Source organism: Cryptomeria japonica, chromosome 3 (genome assembly GCF_030272615.1).
Source record: "Cryptomeria japonica chromosome 3, Sugi_1.0, whole genome shotgun sequence".
NCBI classification, from domain to species: domain Eukaryota; kingdom Viridiplantae; phylum Streptophyta; class Pinopsida; order Cupressales; family Cupressaceae; genus Cryptomeria; species Cryptomeria japonica.
The window spans coordinates 853,037,809-853,056,888 of record NC_081407.1 but is presented as its reverse complement, the minus strand read 5'-3'; the positions used below and the strand labels follow the sequence as shown (position 1 = coordinate 853,056,888).

At 36.2% G+C, this 19,080-nt stretch overlaps 1 protein-coding gene across 2 annotated transcripts in view; it reads right to left on the bottom strand.

Moving 5' to 3' along the window:
- LOC131051180 (iron-sulfur assembly protein IscA, chloroplastic) overlaps positions 1-18,383 on the bottom strand; it is a 33,875-nt gene extending 15,492 nt beyond the window's left edge. The window contains exons 1-3 of one of the 2 annotated variants that reach the window (XM_057985571.2): positions 17,985-18,383; positions 9,216-9,434; positions 6,355-6,809 (exon numbers count right to left, since the gene is read on the bottom strand). In XM_057985571.2, the coding sequence (XP_057841554.2) occupies positions 6,772-6,809; positions 9,216-9,434; positions 17,985-18,174 (447 nt within the window). In that variant the 5' untranslated portion in view covers positions 18,175-18,383 and the 3' untranslated portion in view covers positions 6,355-6,771. Of the gene's footprint in view, positions 1-6,354; positions 6,810-9,215; positions 9,435-17,984 lie in introns of those variants that run through there. The other variant, XM_057985570.2, reaches the window with a different exon arrangement.
- Positions 18,384-19,080: the final 697 nt, after the last annotated feature.

The window sequence follows — 19,080 nt, the reverse complement described above, 5'->3', positions numbered from 1 at the left end:
AATATTGACATCTTTGACAACAATCTTGCAGTTTTGACATTCTTAGCATCTTCAACCCAAACTCACCATCCTGGACTACCAGAACCAATCTCCACTCATAAGTAAAGGTTAACAGCTAAGAAACTATTGCCAAGCAAAACACTAAAGCAAAGCAGAAAGTGGGGATCCCCATTTGCAATGGGGCGATGTGTGAAAACGTCACAACACTAGGGAGGGACTAAGTTGTACCTGAGGCATAGAGTGTGTTGGAGGATGAGGTATCACCAATACATCTTCTATAACTAGTAAGAGTTGGTGACATCTTTGATCACTCAGCTTTGTCTCGCTTGAGGGAAAGCAAATTCTGAGAGGGAGAATTTGTAATCCTTCCTAATGTATAGTTTTGAGTGAGATTGTCTAGCAACATCAAAGTAGCAATATATACGACTGTAGCTTTTTATGTCTATTAATTATAATAAGGCCCCTGAAATTGGAATAAGGGAGTTTTGTACTAATTGAATAAATAATTGATTCTACAGTTAGAGAAAGGTTGGCCCCTTCAATTTGCCCAATTAAAAGTCTTCGATTCTCCCAATTAACAATCTTCAATTCTAGCCAGTTAACTAGTTGCAATTAAGGGAGTGGACTGGCTAGTTAACTACTTGAGGGATAAACTAATCAGTTAACTGCAGATGATTTAGGGAAGGACTTGGCAGTAAATCCCATCAATTAAATATTGATCAACCACCATCATTTAAGGAATAACTGCCTATAATATAGGTTTGTTGTGAGCTAGGATTATAAAACAACACATAAGGCAAAAGACAAGACACATTTAACAATTGCAAACAAACTCAATTTCTTTCACAATAATGTGATGTTGCTTTCCGCAATTGGAACCTAAACTAAACAAAGTTTGAAAGGGATGAATGGCCAACACATGTCAAGGAGAGGACTCTAGGAGGAAATGTACACTTGGAAACTAAGGTTCTAGGTTCTTGTCCAGACCCAAGTTTCGAAAGGAAATTGACAAAAGTAGGCTTTATGAGGGGAAGGCAGAGTGTTGAAGGAAACACAGACTCAGAACTTAATGTTTCAAGTCTGTGAGAAGGTCATGCACGGAATGGAGGGTGAAATGAGATGGAGAATACTTCAACACGGACTCGGAACTTAATGTTTCAAGTCTGTGAGAAGGTCATGCACGGAATGGAGGGTGAAATGAGATGGAGAATAGGAACTTATTGCTCATGCCCAAACTTCCCATTGGGACTCAAGCTCTACGAGGAAACCAAGAAGCATTTGGTCAGGCCAAAGAGAGATTTGGACTGTAAACCCGAAGGAACCAAGGAACCATGGATAAGTTCCAATGTACCCAAAACTTAGATATAAAATTTATTTGGCGTTTTTGACAATGAAGGCCATCGTAAAACAATACAAAAGATGTGAATACACACACAACAGCAACCTTGGACCCAAACAAAAAAGAATTTTCAATTTTTTGACAAAGGCCCAACATAACCTAGGACCTAATGTCTATGGATCAGCCACAAAACCAAATTGAAGAGTAATGTTATTCTACAGTCAATACAACAAAGCAATTTTACAACCAAAAAAGTGCAAATATATAGGCCTCTTGGATTCATTAATCGTGGACATATCAAAGAGGTATGAGTTCCCTCGATCACTCCCAATCGAGAGGTGACTTAACTCAATCTAATTGAGACAAAGTGATCTTGACTAAACAAAAGTGACAAGTATTATCAATCAAGAATTGATGAAACAACAAATGGCACTTGTGCATTCAAGTGAAGGTGCCATTATTAGTTATCAAGGTGAGAATGATTCAATATTCCTCGTATCCTAAGTAAACTTATAGAATAGGTTCAATTTCAAAATTAGGATAGAGACATGCCCAAGGTGAAATAAATATTATAGCAACACAAATACAGGTTTGGTCCCCATAAGTCCTATGTGCCAAGGAAACTTGAGATAGACCTAGGCCACAACTACAATATGGGGCCATACTAGGGTAACTCACACCCCTTAAAAATAATAAAGATAAAACAAAATATTTAAAAGGTAAAATTTAAAAACCTAAACTAAACACTATCAATTGTTATATTTTGAATATATATAAACCGTTTTGATTTCTATTTGACATTGAAATATCAATTATCAACTATGTTCTATATTTATTCTTTTAAATTTTAGTATTATATATATAGTTTATATTTTAGTAGTATATATATAGGGTGGCCATACCCAGCCATACCACAACTGGGTTTAAAAAAATTAGCAAACCACCATACCCATACCCAAACCAGCAACTCATCATATATCAAAAACTTTTGGCAGGAAACTTTGAAAATGGTTGCCACTGCATTAACCCCAAAGTACCAATTTCCATCCATTCAACAACATGCAAACAAAGATTTTAAACAAACGTTTGGAGGGATACTAATAACCTATATAGCAAAAAAGAAAGCTTCATGGCCCAAATTGTTGTGTTTGGCAAAGAATCAGTATAACTTTTACAAATTTTGATTTCGTTAATTCACACAAGATTGCATTCTTAGCTTTAGTACTATTTTCACTTGCCCTTTTTCCTGCTTGATCGATAGGAGTTGGAGGAGGTGTTCAGCCTTTCTCAACCAATTGCCAAATGTCATATCCAAGGGCACTTATATAAGTTTACATCCTTAAGCTCCAAAATGCATAATTTGTCCCATCAAACAATGGAGCCTTATTGGAAGAGAATCCTTCTTGTCTGCCCATGTGTGCTCTTTATACTTACCGTCTAGTTTGTTAGGCTAATTTGAAGGAGCTGGCTTTGCTAGCAATTGATGAGCACATAATTGTTGTTTGTAACTAGGGTTATGTATGGGTTCAGATTGCCTTAAGGCAACATCCGAACCCCCTTTAGGTCCGGGCCCTATCCTAGGGTAACGTGACTCTAATATATGCCCTGCCCAATCCTAAACACACGCCACCTAATTAAATTAGCGCCAAAAACCAAAGGAGGCCGACTTGCAATCAAGGATTTCAATGTGTATAAATAAGAGACATTTGCAAGTCAATAATCATCAAGCTCGGATCTCATACAAATGCGAATTAGCTCTGCTGTGCGAATTCTTCAAGAAGGGTGCGAACTTAACTTCAAGGAAGAGTGCGAACCTATCCAGATTGGTGCGAAATTGTCCAAGAGGACATAGTGGATTTTGATGCAAGTTTTGAAGCATGCAAAGGGACAGATCTGATATGTGAAGATCAGATTCAAGCTAAGTATTGTACTTATGATTTAGAGGAGAATATATAATCTGACCTGTGGGTCTTTCATGCTGGGTTTTTCCTCCTTGGAGGTTTTCCCAGGGTATGCTTGTTTGTCTACTGTTTTATTTCTGATTTATGTTGGCTTATTAAATACTGCAAATCTGATTACAATCTAGGGCATAATTAATTTATGTTGGCTTATTAAAATACTGCAAATCTGATTACAATCTAGGGCATAATTAATTTATGTTGGCTTATTAAAATACTGCAAATCTGATTACAACCTAGGGCATAATCAATTATATAAATCTGATTAACATACCTAGGGTTTAAAATTACATCCTTAAGCTCCAAAATGCATAATTTGTCCCATCAAACAATGGAGCCTTATTGGAAGAGAATCCTTCTTGTCTGCCCATGTGTGCTCTTTATACTTACCCTCTAGTTTGTTAGGCTAATTTGAAGGAGCTGGCTTTGATAGCAATTGATGAGCACATAATCATACTGAGGGGGGGAAGCGGGGGTGAATCATAACAATATTCTTTTCCTTTTAAAACTTATTTAATCACTTAAGATTTAATCAAAATTAGAACATATGTAAAATCAAATAATGAGCAACACAATTTACATGGAAACCCTTGCAAATTAAAACCACAAGAAAAATATTGCTTTTATTAATCTTCTTTCTACAAATTTTGTAGGCACCACCCTACTAGAGGCACCAACCTCACCAATAGGAAGCACCAACTTCCAAAACAAAACAAGATTCCACCCTCAATATGTTGCTTCCTCAATGGATGATGGATATTATGATGGAATTATTTATCTTCTCAAAACTTCATATATTCTTATTCACAAATATGCTATAAATCTGATTAACAATATGCTCAAAACTCTCTTCACAAATCTGCTATATAGTATATTCTACTCTTATACATGCTTTAGATCTGCTTATAATTCTGATGTATATCTGCTCCATTATGCTTTGTAAATATGTTCCAAAATCTTCTTTAATCTTGCATGAAACCCCCTTTACAAATCTGTTCTATTCCTCATCTTAAAGCTTCATGAATTTATGTATCTTTCTCAAGATTTGCTATTAAAATGCTTTAATTCTCATAAACTCTTCATATATTTGTATGGTGTATCCCTTTTAGCTTTGTACTTGCTTCCTTCTTCACATCGACCTGCTTTTGAGATTAGATATCTCTTTTCAAATAAGACATGGTTTTTCAATGTCTAATCGCTGCTTAAACCATACAAATTAATCTTTTAATAAAATCGCTCTTTGATGTCTAGCAATCTTTAATCAATGCTTTATGTTGATTGCCTTATATAACAAGCAAAGGTCTTTAATAAAATCGCTGCCTTGAACCAAATCATTGCCTTTCGTACAAGCACTATTTTTGTTATTATTTATCTTCTTAATCACTGCCTGCTGCCTATTCTTCTTAGCAAACTAGTTGCGGCAGTTAAAATAAAAGGTAGTTAACATAGAGGTCTTCTTAATAAAATTGCCCGTCTTTTGTCTTAAATTTTTTTGTCTTAAGTCGCTGCTCTCCTTTGTATGTGTCTTCAACAAGATCGGCCCCTTACATGGCAAATATATTTATAATCTCTGACATCAATCCTTGCATCCACTCGTCTATCCATAAATCTTCTTGGGCGCTGCTTTATGAACTTTACTTAACAGTGATCGCTGTATATGATGTATCTTTCTCATACATATAATCGCCGCATAGTGATCAATGCTTCTCATTAACATCTTCATTAAATTCATTAACATCTTTAATCCTTTAAAGAAGTTGCTGCTCTATAATCTGAATCACTGTTTAAAACATAATTGCTCTTTTATTAATCTTGTTCTTATACAAACATGATGCCATCAATCTTATCAAACATGATGCTATCAATCTTATTCTTCTGTTGCATCTTGACACTCATGATTCTTCTTCTCCCTGGCAGCCATATTGTTCTCTATTAATAAGCTCTCGTGCCATAGAATTTCTAACATATTTGATAATAGATGCAGTCCCAGAATGGTAAGAAGTAGGTGTTATTTGTAATTAGGGCTGGCGGATTCCAATTGCCTTGGGCAACATTGGAATCCGCCTCCAACATATAGGGCCAGGCCCAATACCTCTCGGCTCCACCTAAAAGGCCTCCACGCTACATCCAAACCCAACTCGCCTCCATGATAGGGCCGACCCTATCCAATTCACTTAAAAGGAATTAAAATAATTAATATGTTTAATTTGCAAAGAAGGCCGACATGATTGAGAAGTATTACTACTCCTATAAATAAAGCATATACTTCTCATAACATCATTCATTCAGTTTTGCAAGAAGGTGCGAAATATTCTAAGGAAGCGAAATATAGAGTCAAGGCAGTTGATAACAGCGAATTGCATTAAAGTGCAGCAGAACATAATAGAAGACAGCGAACTCCATCAAATGCAGCAGATCACCACCAAGAGATAGAGAACTCCATTGAAGGCCCAAACAAACCCTATAGAAGGACTGCGAACTACTTGAAAGGTGCTGCTACCCTTGTAACACACAGCAAGTCTGATTAGGAGGACTGCAAATCATGATCTCCATTAGCAAACTAATTGTGAAGACTTCTATCTCATCTTCCTTGTGACTGCAACATCTATACTCCAGATAAGTGTGTAATTATCAGTTGAATTCAAAACCATAATCAGATCTGAGGATCTTTTGGCTGGGTTTTTCCTCCTAGGAGGTTTTCCCAGGGTAACTGTGCTTTGTCTTTATGCATTCATTTCCTTTACTATGCTTAAACCTGGAAAACAATAAATTTAATTAACCTAGTTAAAACTAATTCTGATTTTCTGAGTTTTATTCAATCTGAAAGTACTAAAATTAACAGTAGGCCCATCAAAATCTTACTCATTTTGCCTTTATTTCCTTAGCGTTATCTTTTGTACATCTGCAAACTCTTTTTCTTTTGGTTGCTTCACAGGAATGTCTCTTACTCGGTCTGCTTTCTAGCCTTGGGAGGCCATTGTTTCTCATTAACCTTTAGCATCAATGACAAACTCAGACGATGACTTTAACAAAAATGACAACAATTTTGCCCATACCTTTTGACATCAATGACAATATTCTAACAAATATTATCATTTAAAGCTCTTGTAAGTATGATACATGTTTACCAATTCATTTAACCATTGAAGACACTCAAGTGTCATTTGCCAAGGATTTTCAAGTGTAAACCCAACAATTATCATATCATCTAATGGAGAACATCAAATTAGATCAAGAAAGAATGAGGTCACAGAAGGATCAACACCAGAGCGAGCTATTGAACATTCTTGAGACTACAACCTTATAAATAAAAAACTTTGAAGGAAAACAAGCAAGATAAACTTGACCCTATAAGTATATATTATGAGCTCTATAAGATCCTAGGAAGTGTGGGAATAGCTATATAAACTCTTGAATTGCCAGCTGGATCCCGAATACATAACACACTTCATATCCCATGTCTTTAGAATCTGGTCAGGAATAGTGGTCAAATTTCAAGCACCATCCAAGCCCTACAAGATGAAAGCACAGATAACAGGTTTTGAATTCAAAAAGAATTTTTACAGTTAAGAAAAAATCAAAGGGCCTAAGCTACTAAGACAACAGAGTTTTTGACTTTGAATGATAAAAAGAACAGATCTCTATACAAGTTCAAATTAGATACACTTGTTTCAGAACGTTCACATGTCTCAATCAATGAAAATAGTATATCTCTGCATTGACCTCTCTAAATAAAAAAAATGAATTTAGAGATACTTTATTTGGAAACTATGGAGAAGATGGGGACATAGTTAAAAGCCAAGAAATGACTAATGACCAGCAGAGCAAAACGTTAGTGTGTAAGCCAATGCAAGTGCATATACTACAACTCTGTTTATACTTTATCCTAAAATAGTAAAATCTCTCTAATTTTTGTTTTCAGGATTATGCACAGATAGTGTTATTATCCGTCAAGGTTCCTAAAGCTTGGAAAAGTGTAGTTTTGCAGATTCATTCATATACCGTAACTCTGTTTATACTTAATCCTAAAATAGTAAAATCTCTCTAAATTTTGTTTTCAGTATTCTGCACAGATAATGTTATTATCCGTCAAGGTTACTATGTAGTGATTTTTGTCATTGATGTCTTTATTGGTTGAGTGTTCAGAAGTTGAGAAGTCTTTCGGTTTCAACAAGTGTTCAGAATCTTCGGACTCTGAAAGCTGGGTTGGATACCTGTTTGCTATGTAGATCTTAGACCATGTTTTTATATATACCTATGTGGTGTTTGTCATGGCCCATGTGGAATTTTTAGAAAGTTTGCTACACCGGGCAAATTCTTTTCGGGAGCTGCTGGTTTGTGAAGTCAGTATGCTGCAGTGTCTTCAGATCTTTGTTGATGCAGGTGGGGCGTTTTTTTTTAACATATGCGATTCAGTTGTTGTAAGCAAATTAAATGCCTCTTGCAGTTTGAAGTTTGTTGCAAACTTAGTATCGTCAGTTGATTGTGTGCCATTTCAAGTCAGAATCATTGTTATTTCTTTAAAATATACGAATTTGTGGAAATGGTTCAGTATGAGTGGTATTTTTCAGAGGTTCAATGCTTCCTTATTTAGCGTTTGTTTTTTGTAGTCGGTGGAAGATGGGAATTTCTGCTGTGTTGTCGTGGAAGATGGGTATCGTCAGTTCTTTTTGTATCGGGTGATGCTTGTTTGTTTGTTTGGTAAGCTTAGGTGTTTTTTTTTTCAAAGGAGGCTAGATAAGATTCATTTACTTTGTCGAGCTGGAAGGTTGTCTGAAAAGAATTAAAATGCATATCTGAAAATGCGATTTTTGTTCTCCATCTTTATGACCTGGGCTGTGATGATATCTTTCTGGGAGGTTCGTATTAGTCAACCATTTTTTTTTAAAAGACTTGCTGTGGTCTTGAGTGCATTAGTGAAAAATGTCTCTTATCTTCTTCCTGCATAGGTGGCGTTTTAGTTTTTGATAACTTCTGAATCAAAAAAAAATTGTGTGATTAGAGCAATATACAGTCATCTACTATGTATCTCCTTGTGGTAGATTTTATGAGACGGTAGAGTTCGCCTTTAATACTGAGCTACTGAGCTACGTTGTGAAGAATCGTGGACATAAGACTGTACGAACAGCACACAGTATTTTGCAGTGAAACAGAGCTTTGAGGTTCATTGATTGTGGTCTTCATAATTGTCTGAAGTAATTACATGGTGCAGCGATTTTCAGTTTGGACTGTGTATAAAGAGTTGATTTATACTGTGCAGGAAATTTTTCGATACAGCTGTGGTCATTCATTTCTCTGCACTATTAATGGAGTATTTTGGTTGTGAAGGTGTGCTAGATCATAAAATCTGATGGCATTATTATGTAATGAGTTGTGGGTGTTTTACTTAAATCTGAGTAAAACAGAATGCTTACATTTTATCAAGTCCTTTAATTTGTATTTGGTGGTTTGAGTTGGTGCTCATTGCAAGGTTAGAGCCTTTTTATTGAGTTGGTGCTCATTATGTGAGTTGTAGCTCACTTTTGCTTTGGGTTGGTGCCCATTTTTTTAATGAAAGATTTCAATGACATACTTTTTTACCCAAAAGGGTTTTCCACGGGATATCTTGTGTACTTGAGTTATTACTGTCTATTGCATGCTTTTTCTCTAAAAATTATAAAGTTTTGCTATACTGATTCACCCCCTCCCCCTCTCAGTATTGCCTGTGTGTTTTTCATACTAAGCTTGGAAAAGTGGAGTTTTGTGTATTCATTCATAATTCTGTGTATGTTAGGTACCAAGGTTTTGTCATGTATGTGGATTAGGAACAAATGAAGAATTCGAGTGCTTCTGCAACTAAAAATCAAATAACACCAAAACAAGAGCAAATATATTACAAAAATGAATAATAAATAAGTAGTTAACCAGATAAATCTCACCAATTGTAAAGCCATCATAGTTAATAACTGAATCATCAGGCCTCGTATTAGCTCTTTGCTCAAAATCCATAATATAAGACATGCCAGAGCAACCACCCTGTCTCACTCCAATTCTAAGACACAAATCCTCATTTTTCTCAGCTCTCATTTTATTCAAGTGTTTCAATGCATTCTCAGATAGTAAAATTGCTGGCTTGAGACTTTCAGAAGCAACAGTTGCTGCAAGCAAAAGAACGCAATCATTTTACTACAGCAAACAAGCATCACTTATACCTCAAATACTTCAATAAGATACTGTGTACAGAAACAAACATTCCAAGATAAAGATCAACTTTCCTCTTCTTTTCTCATAATAAAAAATGCCGTAAACATAATGCCAATTAGCTCTCTTGGATGCAACAAAGAACAAGACTAATAAGTACCAAAATGATAAGAATGTTAATTTGGGCTTCAATTTGGAACTGAATACAGAGGAAAAATAAAAGATAAGGTAAATATAAAAGAGATAACCCTCAAAGCTTATGAATAGTCATGCTATTTGAGTCTGTATGATAGCTTCTCATTCAAAAACATATAATGACCTTAAAACAAGACTCTAAACATAAACATACAGCACAGAACATAAGTACATGCATTAATGAAGACACAGGCACACTCCAAGGTCTATACATAACCAATAATTAAATAAGAAATGAATTTTCTCATAGATTAGCATAGTTTCTTCGAATGACTTTGAGACCATAACCAATAAGAAAGTCTGAAAAGAGGACATTGGTGGAAATGTAAACAACAGAACTCAAGTATTTTCTATTCCAAAAAAAGAAACTACATAAAGCATAAATAATATGAACAGCAAAGAGTGGGGTTTAGGCAATTCATAGAAATCACCAATAATGAAGACGAATGCTAGCATACAATTCTGGAAAATTGTACAGTTGTGACAAATAACTCATATTCCAGTAGCAGTTTGGCATCTTGGTTTTAGGTTGCGGCCTGATAAGCTTAAAAGCTACTTATATCCAAAAATGAATCACACATTTAAGCAATTATATATGATCTATTCCAGACTGAAAAACTGACATGAGCTCAAGCAGTAGCACCTGCAAGAAAATTGGCACAAAAGCAAAACTAAGAAATAATTTATGTTGAAGAATACAACTTTTTAACTCTGGTGACCAAACAATGAGATGCTAATTCTTTAGTATATCTCAATCAATGAAAAATACATATCTATCTGTTTACAAATATATAAAAGCACTCACCTTGATTCAAAAGGTGAAAGACGTTGCTTCTATTTATACCTATCTCAACAAGTTAAATATATGGAGGCTAACCCATCAAGGCTCTGGCCCCAGCACAATATAGTGCAAGTTACACACACAAGTTACACATTAAAACTGAAGGCTTCTTGAAACTTAATTTAATAGAGTTGCTACAAGGAACCCTGGCATGGGTAGTGGTGGAACTCCATTGAAAGTCCTTTGTGACTCCCACGGAAATCTCATCTAAGGGTCTCTTTCTTCTTGGGCCACAAATCCAATAACCAAGAGGAATGGGAAGTGACAATGTCTACGATTGATCAGGCTCAAGGCTCTGGTTTTAAAAATCTTCTTGGGTAAGGTGATTTTGAATGTGATTAATGGTCTCCAAAAACAAGCTTGTCCAAATTAAAAGTTGTGCAATTATCTTGAAGAAGAAATCAATCTATGTAAGAGGTTTAACAACATTGCCATCATAACTTGCTTTCAAGAAGGTAAAAATGTGTTTGACTCAAAGTTCCGTGACTCGCGGCGAGTCACGCGAGTCAGCGGGCCGAGTGACCCTGACCCAGGCTCGGACGGGTCAGAGGGCGTGACTCGCCGAGTCAGGCGAGTCATTCCCTGACTTGCCGAGTCCAAGGGTCGTGACCCGGCTGGAGTCACTTAATAAAGTGCAGTAAAAAAAAAAAAAAACATAACATTTTTTAATGACTTTTTTCGCCATTTCCCTTTCTTATAATACCCGACGCCTTTAGAAAATAATAAAAGTATTTTTGGCCTCGCAGGGCGCTGCCCCTCGACCCCGCCCTGTATCGCGACAGGGAACGTGCAAGGGGCGCTGCCCCTTGACCCCAAGTTGGGGGCGCTGCCCCAAAACCCCCGTTGAAAAATATAGGGGGAAACCGCGCTGATAGAAGTAGGGAAAATCTAACCTCCAACTCTGATTAGGCTCCATATAACAACACAACTTAGAAATCTTGGTAATTGGTATTTAGATTTAGTATTTCAAATTTCCTATAGTCTCATTTGAAAATGTAATTCTTATACTGTAATACTATCATACATCTTTGCAAAACTAGTTTTTCAAGTACTATATGTATATGTATAACTATATCAGCACCACCACCCCGCCACCCCCCCCGTCGCCGTCCCCCTGCCGTCCCCAAACTTAGGCCCTTGGTTCCCCCATCCCGGAAACACGTCCCCTCGTCCCCAACACCTATGGCTACTCAGACTGGCACATCACAGGCAGAGACTATGGCTACTCAGTCATCCAAGACCTACCTTAGACGCCTTTCTAGGAGGCAGATAGACGAGGCTGAGCCAGAGCCTGAGCCGTAGACTTGTTTTTGTTTACACTTTACAGTTACATATATGTTTGGGAACATTTGAAGTCATGGATTATATATACATTGGACAACATTTATAACTCTATATATCTATGTTTTCTAATTCCTTCAGCTACAATTTACATTTCTACGCATGTGATGGATGTATGTTTATGTATGTGATCAAATGAGCTTCTATTTGATGATGTTATAGTGTCTTTAAGCTTAATTCAATAATGGGTGTATGAAACAAGTTTTAAATCGTTAAAAATCTCTAAATTTCAAGGGTTTTCTTATTTTGCCGAGTCATTGCCGAGTCCGAGCCGAGTCACGAGTCGAGTCAGCCTTGCCGAGTCAGAGCCGAGTCCGAGTCTGGGAATGTTGGACTTTTTTGACTTCCTAGTCAATGAGAGTTTTGATCAAGCCCCTTTCTCAGCATTAGTAAGTAGTACTATTTGTTTGTGGCCCAACTTGGAGTATTTTTTTATGACGATTGTCCTCCTTAAGATTTTGTTTTGGGCTCCAAGTAACTTTCCCTCTTCTATCGGCAAATCCCATCTATCTTGCTTCTCATCATTAATTCAAGAAAAGTGTTGTCAAAGTGAAATTCTCCACAATTTCAGAATAGCATTTTAGTATGTTATCAAATTGGCCAAAAACATATCCAAAGCACCTTTTTTTTGCACATAGATTTGTTTGAAATTGTTTGTGAACATACCTGTATGACGCCAACTATGTTGAGAAAATTCCAAGGCGATTCTAGCAGTGGGCAACAATTTCAATGCATATTGTTTAACTTTTGACAATCAAAATTGTGCACTAAACCTTAGACTAAGAGTCGTTTTCACTTGTAATTTATTTGACAAGTACTAGAGAAATAAAACACTGCATATTGTTTGACAAGCAAGCAATACCACAATAAGAATCACGATTTTCAGGGTACACAATGCTACAAATTTGCTCTTATTCTATAGCCATTTTCAGATTTTGGGAAGTCAGACTACTAGCTTACTTTTATAGCAAGTGGTGGTGGTAATGCTTGTGGTGCTTCCAATCTACGTACATCATCTAATGTCAATGATGATGGTAATGTTGATCTTCATGAAGACCCTTATGACATTGATCAGTGATTATTGAGTGTATTAGTTTGATATTGAATATCTATTATGACATTGGAGTTTGACAAACAAATATAGAATTAATATAGTATATTTCGAATTTGTAATAATTATGGTAGTTTTGTTTAGCATACACATGATATGTGATATTCTGAACTTAATTCATGTTTTAAGGCTGCAAATATGTATATAACTATATATTTATGATTTTTATCAAAGTTATCAGTTTGGGCCTTGTGACCTACCAATTCAAGTCCAAATCAAGTCCACGCCAACTATGGGTCCATATCTAGTCTGCCCTAGGGGCTGTCCAAGGTCCCACCCCAAACATGCTAGTGTTGCCTAGGCAGCAAATTTGAAAGTTTCTTGTGTCTTTTTTATTATTTTTTGACTTATAACTTTGACTAAAGAACCAAAAATGCCCCCCAAACCCTAAAACATGGATTTGAATACATGTTGAAGACAAAAACAAAGTCATTTCTCATATTGTGAATGTAAAACAAAAATATCATTCATCCTTGTTGAACTCTCATTCTCGGTTGCCATCACACAAATAGAGTCGAAGATTGATCGATGAATGTTCCAAGGGGGTTGGTTTGCTATTCCTATGCATTTGCAAGAGTTCATTCGTTGCCAAAGAGATCATAGGGAAAGATTTCCACAGAAGAGGTAGGTTTTTCAAGTGTTTTGTTTTTTCTACATTTTTTTAAACAAATGAACTCTTTTGTTTTGTTTTGAATTTTTTTGTTTTGTTTTCATTCTTCTATGAATTTATAATACATGCTTAATTTTTTTTAAATGAGCTAATTTGTATGTTTATTTTTGTTATCATTTGCTTCAATTCTTCAAATGTTTTGTTTATTGAACTTGTTGTCATAGGTATCATAGGCATTACAATGGCATCTGGTTATAACTCCATGGGCTGACCCCATTTCAAAACAAAACAAAACAAAACTCTCCTCTTTGGAAATATGTTGATATGGTAAAACAACATCTAGGTGATTGGGGTTATGTTTGGATTTGTTGTGGGTGTGATGTTAGGTATTCAAGTTCATACAATCAGGTGAAAGGCAATTTGTGTCACGTCCCTAGACTAGGTATCAAAGCTTGTGCAAGTAAAACTGGTGTACCCATCCTAGAAGCACAAGTCAAGGCATATATTAATGAGCAAGAAAAAGCAGATCAAAAAGCAAACCACAAATCAAATCATCCTTTGTTAAAAAAAGGATCTCAAGGAATGAAGCCCCCTCCACCGCCTTCTAATCTTCAACCTACAAAGTGTCAACCATTTTTGTCCACGCTTGAAGAACAACACACGGCCTTAACATATAATATATCAACAAGACCATTAAAAATGGCATTTCAAGATGAGTCTCTAGAGATTGCCAATCAACACATACTAAGATGTCTCTATGCAAATGGATTGGCTTTCAATGTTGTTTGCTTACCATATTGGCAACAAATGGTGAAAGCAATTTATGAGGCTTCAAAAGGGTGCAAGGAGCAAGGTTTCGAAAAGGTGTGTAGCACCATATTAGAAGAAGAGGTGAAGTTTGAAGAGGAGTCATTGAAGCCCATAAGGGATTTGTCAGCCAAAACAAGGGTGCCCATCATTTCCAATTGATGGAAAGATGCAAGAAATCAGCCATTGATCAATGTTTTTGTGAGCAGTAAATTATGAAGGGGAGGTGAAGGACAGTGCATTTATTGCTAAAATTCTCATGATAGCCATTGAGGAAGTAGGCCTTCGAAATGTTGTGCAAATCATAACAGACCATGCCAAAAATTGTAGAGTGACTAGGTTAATGGTTGAGAAACGTTATCACATTTTTTGGACACCTTGTGATATCCACTCCCTCAACCTTATGCTAAAACAAAATTGGCATCGGAATTGATTGGATAAAATAGGTTTATGTTGAGGCAAAAGAGATCCAAATGTTCATCACCAACCATCATATGTCACAAGGCATATTCAAAACATTCTCAATAATGGAGCTGCTAAAGGTAAATGAAGCAATAAGATTTATTTGAATAAATATGCTTCATTTTAGTTAACTATTCGATGTTAAAATTAATAAATTGTAACTTTTTAATTTTGATTTACAAATAAGTTGTTGAGACCCATTTTGCCTCCATCACAATTGTCTTGAAACAACATGTCAAGGTTCCTGAGACACTTCATACCATGGTCATTGGTCCAAATTGGTCTATATGGAGGCAATCAAGCGCTATAAGGGCAACAAATATTAAGCAGATGATCCTAGATGACATTTGGTGGGATCGTGTTAAATGTCTCCTCAATTACATTAAGCCCATATTAAGTATGATCCATTATACCAACATGGATAGGCCTTAATTGGGAGAGATATATGATGGCATCGACTTAATGATTGAAGAGAGATGGGACAAAATGACCGCTCTACTACATCTTTTGGCCTTTGCATTGAGTCACAAATATTATAATGCTAAGCTCATTTTTGTTTCAACAATAACTGCCCTATATATAGATGTTGAAGTCAATCAAGGGTACAAGTCAGCACTCTACATACTCTTCATTGATCCTAACATGCAAGATGCAATTAAGATTGAGTTCATGGATTTTGTATGCTCCAACCACTTTAGTATTGATGCTCTTTGTGACAAGTATAAGGTTGATGGTCATAATTGGTGTAACTTCCATGGCCAAATCATTCACTCACCTACAACCTCTAGTGATCAAAACTTTATCACAAGTTTTATTAAATAATTATTTTATCTTTTACATTTCATTTACATTTTACAACTTAAATTCAGCAACTTGGTTATTTTAATCCAGTGGGCTTGTACAACTCGTGTGGGCACATGAGCTCCTCTTCTTATTCAGAGTGGAGACAAAATTATAGTTGGTTGCTTTCTATACGTTCTGGGGATTGTTCAATCAGATACTTGCAGGTTCTTTCTCAGCTTGGCTCTGTTGTGAAGTGTCTTTCGTTTGGATTGTTTATGACACAAAGGCAGCCATCCAGCAAACCCAAAGACCCTTTTTCTAGGGTTAAAGAGAACAATCTTTCAAAAACTGATTTTGATTTGTCTGAAACTACTGAAATTGATTCGCAGGCTCGATGATTTGAAGGATACTGGTCAGCTTCACTCCAAGGTGACTATCAAGGCGGATTTTCATGCTAAAATGGAGGGTGTAATTCAGTCAGTGGACACTATAAAACGGTTCCTACATTTTCTGTTAAGCTCTTCTTCGGAGGCTGAGGCTTGCAGTTTCTGATGATTTGGCTAGTGGTGGGGTTTTGGCTGGTGATAATGTGATGCTCTCCCTACCGTTTTGGAAGTGCCATCTCTGTTGGGTAACTGTGATGTGAACCATGTGATCAATAAGGGCCTTTTGGCATCAGCTTCAGTGGGAGACATCTGTGTTCTCCACAAAGAGCTCCTGGTTGTGAACTGCAAGCTTCAAGATATTACATATTTTGCCTGGATATACACATGATTGTCATGGTTTTGCTAGTATCACACAATCAAGGCAGTCTGTAAGCTTCCGGTGCCTTCACCTTGCCTTCTCTCTTGGTTGGGATGCCGGTATGGGCTATGAAGCATCAGGAGTTCATTCACAGAGTAAAAGTCAATACCTGGGTGAACAGTGGCTGTCCCTAAGCAAGTGGTGGCAACAGCCCAGGGCTGGAACAGAATCTCTGGAGTCATTGGCAGAACAGATGATTTTTCTCGCAGAGTGTCTTGGTGGAGGGTTTTGAAGGCCTTTGTGTGATACCTTTTGGTTAGACTCTGTTGGTTGCTTTTCTTCTGGGGCATTTCAAGGCATCTTTCTTTGTTGGCTGTTTTTCAGATCTGGTTGGTTTTGCCTTTTAATGCTATGTAGTTTATGTTGGTTGTTGGGTTGTCTGTAATCAGTTTTAATATCAAAGGGAGAGGACCCCTATAGAAGCCTCTCTCATATTATTAAAAAGAGAGTTCTAGACTCAGAATAATCGTAGGGACTAATGCCAATAAAGAGAGTTCTAGACTCAGAATAATCCTAGGGACTAATGCCAATGGGTCTATATTTGCCATCCTCCCTCCGCCACCTGAAAAACTATTTTCTATTTGAAACTTTCAAAAAACATGGTATAATTTGCTAAATTGGCTTATAAATATATTAAAGCTTATGGAAGTATAAAAATATTTATAAAGCAGTTCTATTAAAGTTCAATATTGAAAAAGACTCGCCGGAATTTCCAAATTAAAAAATTGGCTTCCATTAAATCCATCCAATTACAGTTTATTAAACGGTAGAGCTGATTATCCTGTTCCTCTTATTGGGGGGCTTTTGAAACCCATCTGGACAAATAATGTGATTAAAATTGGGAGTGCTACCTGGGCCCTGAATTCTTAAAGATCTACGGTTGATAATAATTATTTTCTGCAGTATACTGTAGTTTTTCTTTAAGATGTATATAGTTTTTGGCCTTACAGTTAAAAAAGACTATCAATTGGCTTATGAAATGGTCCTAAAAAAGAAAGTCCACAAAGTGCCGTATATTATAATTACTAACACAAACTAAAACTAAGTTTGATAGATTAGCCTATATACCTGCCCACGGAGATTTTTCTGTAAAGTGTATCTCTATGCAGCCTATTTTGAGAGAAATATTGATGCCTATCTCCAAATTATATATTATTTATATCTTATATGGTTGTTAATTGGACCACGCAGTAAATTGGTTAGGGGTTTACCACAACTAGCCCAGGTTCGATTATCAGGTTCAGGGATTCCCCGGACGACGCCCCAGCCAAGAAAAAGTCCGAAAAAGGAGGAAGTAATAACCTACCCATTATAATTGATTCAGTTTCAAAATCTTCCCAACACATTAAGGCGGCCCATTACTGCAATCAAACAACGGTTAACACGGCACACTCTAAAGTGAGCCGTGTTTATAAATTCTAACCACGGCCAATTAAAGGCGTCCCATATCCTCAACCGAGATTCAACAAGAAAAAGAAATCATCCATACATATCAACAAATTTTATCAAGAAAAAAAAAAAAGAATTATCCATACATTTCATCAAAAAATTACCTGCTTCTGTAACCGCTCGCACAGAGGTCAGCCTTCTTCTGGCAGAAACCCTACACTGACTTCTTACCGGGTTTGCAGTAATACGTAGGATTCCTTGTGGAATTTGAACCCGGGACCTTGTGCTGCCAATTATTGATGAAGCACGCGAAGAGGGTGCAATTGAATTGAATGTGATGAGGGCAGAAGCCATTTCTTAGTGACCAAATAAGGTCCTCTGGACACAAATAAGCTGGTTCACAACGAAATTGATATCAGAAATGATATACCCAAATAACAAATATTAACGTTTGTTATTAGATTATCAATTCGAGATGCCTTGCTCGGAACATCAGAGACCAGAAATAATCGTCCCGATACTCAATCGCACTTGTCTTCTAATTTCACCACTAAAGTGCTCTCCGCATTTTACCTATGTTTAAATTTGATGCTTTCGTTTGTCGTCTAGTTAAATATGATATTTCATGACTCCTAGCATACCCTTCCCTCCAAAAGGCTATTATAACCTCTTAATTTGTCCGAGGCTAAACATTAAATAGTATATGGGACAGTCAGTCTTGTTATCTTTCACTTATGCTAGTATAAATTGTGATTCAAATTCTTAATTTCTAACGATGTTGTTCAATGTAGTTGTTCATATTTATTTAAAAGAAAATAAAATTGTATGATCATGTATGATATGGATGCATGTACAATGGATATACATGTATTTTTATGATTGTAGATACATTTTTTCTGTGCAGAATTGCATTTTGCTTTAAGTATCATATGTTTTTGGTCTTATACATGATTTTGACTCATTTGACATCATTTTCATTCATTTTTTAAGGAAATAGAGTAGAATGAAATTTATTCCTAGATATTTATTAACTTTCAAGTTTTGTATTCCTCTTCCACATTCAAGTTATGAAAGACTTGATTAGCTTTTACTTTTGTAATTTACAGAAATAACTTTAAATATTTCAAGTTCAAATTTAATTATGGGCTCAATTTAACTCCTTATGTAGTTGTTATGTGGTATTTCTTATGCCAAACATCTAAATTATGTATCTAAATTCACTATAGAAGGACGTTACTTCTAGGTCATTATCTAAAACAC